Below are 5,294 nucleotides of genomic sequence, written 5' to 3'. Positions count from 1 at the left end.
ACACTGAACTTCTCATATCAAGCGCTATTCCGAAATTGTTACCCTTCTGGGCTAGTTGAGGCCGGTAGCTTTGCTGGGCTCCCCGTATGGGTTGAGCTTAGCGTGGGTTCCCCATACGGGTTGAGCTTGGCGCGGCCGCTGGTCCTTGGCTGGCCCGAAGTACCAACTTTTTTGTTTTCTAATTCTATGCTAATCGTTCCAACTTAATTTTTTTTAAAACATATTTCTATCGTTTTGTTTCCTAATTCTATGCTAATCGTTCCAACTTAATTTTTTTTTTAAAACATATTTCTATCGTGTCCAGCTAGTAACTAAATATCATATTCCATTTTTTTCCTAATTCTATTATAATCATTCCTACTGACTTTACTTTTTAAAAAAAAACATATTTCTATCATGTCCAACTAGTAAAAAAGTATCAAACTCCTTTTTTTCTAATTCTATGCTAATCATTACAACTGATTTTTTTAAACATATTTGTATCCTGTCCAACTAGTAACTACGAATCATATTCCATTTAGTGATGTCGTACCGGCCACGTCGCCTAGATATGTGATATGCTCCTTTCGAGTGTTGTCTTATGCCATCGAGTGCCTAGCTCATCGTCTCCAACTAGTCACAATTTGTCCCATTTCATTCCATGTCTAACATTGTTGTGGTGTAGTACTCAGTGTGCCATGTCGACTAGATATGTGTTCTGGACCTTTCAAGTTCTATGTCTTATGCCATTGAGTGCCTACCTCATCGTGTCCAACGAGTGCCACATCTTTGACTATGTTAGGTAGATGTTGTGTCATATGTAGCTAGGATGCCACGTCGAACAACTTGATATGTAGTCTCATCCTCTCGAGTGTCATGTCATATGCTACCAAGTGCGATGTCGTATGCCACCGAGTGCCTCATCATGATCATAGGGGCACGTCATTGCCTATGTCTCATCCATTGAGTGGCACGTCATTGCCTACTTCTAGTGGTACTACTTCTGCAGTGGTTTTGGTACCCACGGTGAAACCTTATAGGGGGTGTAAAACAGGCTTGGAGGACTTTGTAATGGGCTTGTAGTGTGACCCCGCGAAGCACCTAGGTATTGTCGGTTCCTCCCCCTGTACCTGCCTATTCGTTTCCCCTCCCCAAAATTAGATCGTGATCCGTCCAGGAGCCCCCGACGCCGCCTCCATGAGGACTTTGTAATGGATCACTGTTTAAGAAAAAGAAAAATGGGTTAACAGAGTTTTGATCTTGCCATATGTTCTGTCACAAATTTATAATTTTCTTTTTACTTATAACATAAGTATAAATATTGTTTCCGGTGTAGAAATAAAAACACCTATAATCAAATTTAGCTAATTTTGAATGATTTTTCAAAATCAAAGAGACATTCTTGTCTGGTTGTATTTTTTCTGCTAAGTTTGCATAACTAGAAAAGAGCAAGTAAATTTAGCATTAAATAAAAAGAACAACCAATATAATCATATAACACCAAACGTCATTTTTTTCAATTTCTTCAGGCATGTCTTGCAAGTCCTCTTGTGTGTGAGCGTGCCTCCTTTTGTTTGGCATACCAAAAAATTCGCTCCTCTCCCGCCTGTATCTCCTCCTCACGCCGAGGTCGAAAATCTCCACAAAAATCTTCAGCTACCGCGCCTAAAACTTTTCGCACCCGCCCAATCTCCCTGAGCCAAATCCGCCGGCGGTGGCCTATTGCCGCCCCTCTGGCCTCTACGACTCCCCTCCCCCACGCCTCCTGCTGCGGCCCCTCTGCGACGCCCCTGCCTTGCCGTTTCGCGACGTCCCTGCATGCCCCGGCCCCTCCGCGACAGACCTCTTGAATCTCCACGAAGGAAAGCAGCAAGCTGCGACGCACAGCACCAGCATGGCCGCAGGAAGCCATCCCCCATCGAAGTAAGACCCTTCCCCATTGACATACCCTCCTCCCTTCCCCCGTCTCCCATCTGCCTTCCTCAGATCCCCTCCCTTTCCCGTCGACCCCTCCCTCTCCAATCAGCCCGGTCTACAGAGTGAGAAATCAACCAAGCCGATTGTGGCCACTTGTTGTTTGCTGATTTATCGATCTCTTTTTCACAGGGCGTGCTGAGTGGCGGCTCTGAGATTGCGATCCGTCTCCTGTCTCCAGTCTCCATACCGCACGTATCCCTCCCCCTCCCCCAATTAGATCGCGATCCGTCTCCCAGGACCGCGTGAGGGCCATGACGCCGCCGCCTTCGCCACCTCGGTCCAGGACGCCCCCGACATCGCCTCCGTTGAGGACGCCACTGGCAACGCCTTCAGGCAGGACGGCGCTTCGTTCACAGGGCATCAGCGCCAGCACAGACTCCAACGCCTTGGGTACCCATCGCCATCGATATACTGAGGCCACCCTCGAAGTAGAAGATGATCTTGGGTTCTCTTCTCCATATGTCCCCAGGTACAATGATTACTTAATCTAGGTTTTTTGATTCATATTTAATCTCGCATCACAGCAAATTCTACAAATTGTGAGGGGTTTAGGGTTTTCAAGCATTTGCTGCTTGCATATTTTGGTCATGATAAAAAAAAGATGTTTAAGAAAAGGCAATTACTTGCTCGGTATTTGTTTTGCTTGTCTGAAATTACAGAAAGTAAACCCGTCTGTTTCGATTCAGAAATACGAAGTCTAAGATCGTTTTCTATGCTTAAATATCAATGTTTAACTACACAAAAATGTATGGATGTAGTTAACCTTTTTCTGCATCAGGCATTGAATTTCTCATGTTGCATGTGCCTGCTCTATAATGGGATTACAGAAACCATCTAAAATAGAATCCTGAATTCAATGATATTTAGTTCCATTACTTATATATATATATATATATATATATATATATATATATATATATATATATATATATATATATATATATATGTAATACTTTACCTTTTTTATTCTTGTTTGTTTATCAACCATTGTCTTATTTATGCAGTGGCACGGGCGAAATGTGGACTCTTTATGTTCATTGCAAGAATGGACTTCTAGATCAGGATTATGTAATGTTCAAATTGGAAAGGCCTCATATAAAATTGTCAACCTTGACATCTCTTAAGGACCAGCTTGGGTATAATGCCCGGGACTTCTTGTACTACAAGAAGCGTTGTGGAAGAGATGTTGCAAGTCTTCAGCCCCTCGATTTTGTCAGACATGCAGAGATTATGCTACAAGACAATGAGAGTGAGAAGGAAATCAGATTAGTACTCTCAAAGGAACAAGAGACAGCACAGCAAGTCAGCATAACACCCCTCAAGCGACCAAGGCAGCAGCTGGAAGAAGATGAACATCCGTTTATGGATGATCCTTTTGATGCATACAAGGACTGGCTAAAGAAGCTACGACCGGAACAATCCAAAAGTATATCATCTATGTTTTTGCATATGTTTTCGTATTAAGCAAAATCTTAGCACCTTTATATAAACTACACCTCATCTTACATTTTTTTGGTGACTAACAGATTTGAAGGATGAAACTAGGCAACAAGCAGTCAACACGTACAAGGAATTTTTAAGGATGAAAGGGGACATTCCAGAAATTAGTAATTTATTTTCCTTCTTCAACCAATGTTGTTTAGTACTAATTTTTTTAAAACTGAACCTTTAACCTTGTGTGCAGTGGCATTTGTCGAACAACGTGACACCGATGCAATCGTAGACGAAGACGACGAAAGCAATGGAAGCAATGCGACACCACCCTCAAATAGGCCAAGCCATGCAAGGAAGGCAAGAGACGAGGGAAACGGTTTGTGATAATGCATGTACTTTTAATATTGGGTTCACATATCTTAATTGAGAACTACTACAGCTCAAGATTGTTATTGCCTTTTTTGCAAGGACATGGCTCCAATGAACGCAAGAAAAGAGGTCGTGGCACTGTTAAAGGATTAACAGTAGGCAACAAGAGAGTTAAGGAACGCATTCACACACTCCCAATCAAATTTTCAGAAAGCCGTGGAGGACCCATTGGACCGAATACCCATGCATTTGTCGATGAGGTCGTTTTATTTACAAGGCAATGGGCCCCACTAATTGGAGTAAACAGTTGGAAGGATATAAAGGAAGAAGTCAAACTAGAAATTGCTCAAGAGATACTGGTATGATGTGTACTATTTTTTGTTAAGGAACATTGCTGTTGCTATTTTACTGTCCAAAAAAGTGAGTACATTACTAAGCAAATTTGCTAATAGAGAACATGTAGCTAAAAATTAGTTAGAAAATGTCATACGCCCTCAGCCCTCAGTTAGAGAAGAGGTTCTAGAAAATCTTTGGATTCACATGCCTCTCCTCTAGTTAATTTAGATGCCAAATCAGCTTAATACTCCAGAAACAGTAACATGCATGTCTTAAAAACATCTATTTTTTAGTATGGACCAGACATTAAAATTGGATTCCAGAAAGATCAATGTTAGAACACACTCCGTTGTGGAATCAGCTTAATACTCCATTTGACAATATTTGTCCACACCGCCTAATATTTGTCCACACTCTTGATTAGGTCCAGTGAACACAGTTCTCAATAAACAAAAATATAGTCGACACAGTTCTCAATACACAAAAATATGCATGTTGGAGACTAAATGCTACAGATTTTGCCAAGCTGCAAAACACAAGTTTTCATTGCTTTTTAATTGTAAACAGCTTAGGTGGAACTTCATCAACATTGATGATGTGGATAAAAGAAAAGAGAAAATATGGAAAATTGCCAAGGAGCGGTACAGAGGATGGCGATCTGATCTGAGTGCCACATACAAGGCTTATAATAGTTATGGTGAGAGGATACGAAATAAACCCGAAGAAATACACCTTTTTGAGTGGCACTACTTGCAGTTGTATTTTGGATCTAATAAATTCAAGGTCAGTGCTAGTAAAATCTACTTTGTCAAACAAAATTGATGGACCAAAGTTGCATTGTTACATACCACTTGTTCTCATTCTGCAGAAACTTAGCAGCCAGAACTCCTCCAACCGTCAGCAGCAAAGAACCAAGCATGTGATGGGTTCAAAGAACTTCTCACAATGTAGCTTTGAGCTGGTAATCATTAGATACACTAATCTAGTCCTTCCCTTCTATGATGCAATACTTGTGTGCTGAATTTTTTGGCATCCTAGAGAGACCAAGAAACTGGTGAAGAGCCAAGTGATCTTCTTCTTTGGAGGACCACTCACACAAAACATGGCGCATGGTCAAATCCTGTATCAGCTTCAATATATGTAAGTAAATGTTTCGTCAACCTTTTTTATAGCTGCTGGTAGTGTCAAGCAACTCTTTA

At 41.4% G+C, this 5,294-nt stretch overlaps 1 protein-coding gene across 1 annotated transcript; it reads left to right on the top strand.

Annotated features, from left to right (window-relative positions):
* The first annotated feature begins 2,207 nt into the window (after positions 1 to 2,207).
* On the top strand, positions 2,208 to 4,124 carry LOC136503885 (uncharacterized). The gene is made up of 5 exons (XM_066498815.1): positions 2,208 to 2,425; positions 2,961 to 3,382; positions 3,483 to 3,563; positions 3,641 to 3,766; positions 3,859 to 4,124. The coding sequence occupies exons 1-5, from the start codon at positions 2,208 to 2,210 to the stop codon at positions 4,122 to 4,124; spliced, it is 1,113 nt and encodes a 370-aa protein (XP_066354912.1).
* Positions 4,125 to 5,294: the final 1,170 nt, after the last annotated feature.

This window comes from Miscanthus floridulus, chromosome 14, assembly GCF_019320115.1.
Source record: "Miscanthus floridulus cultivar M001 chromosome 14, ASM1932011v1, whole genome shotgun sequence".
Classification (NCBI taxonomy): Eukaryota; Viridiplantae; Streptophyta; class Magnoliopsida; order Poales; family Poaceae; genus Miscanthus; species Miscanthus floridulus.
This window is presented reverse-complemented; position numbering and strand designations above follow the sequence as displayed.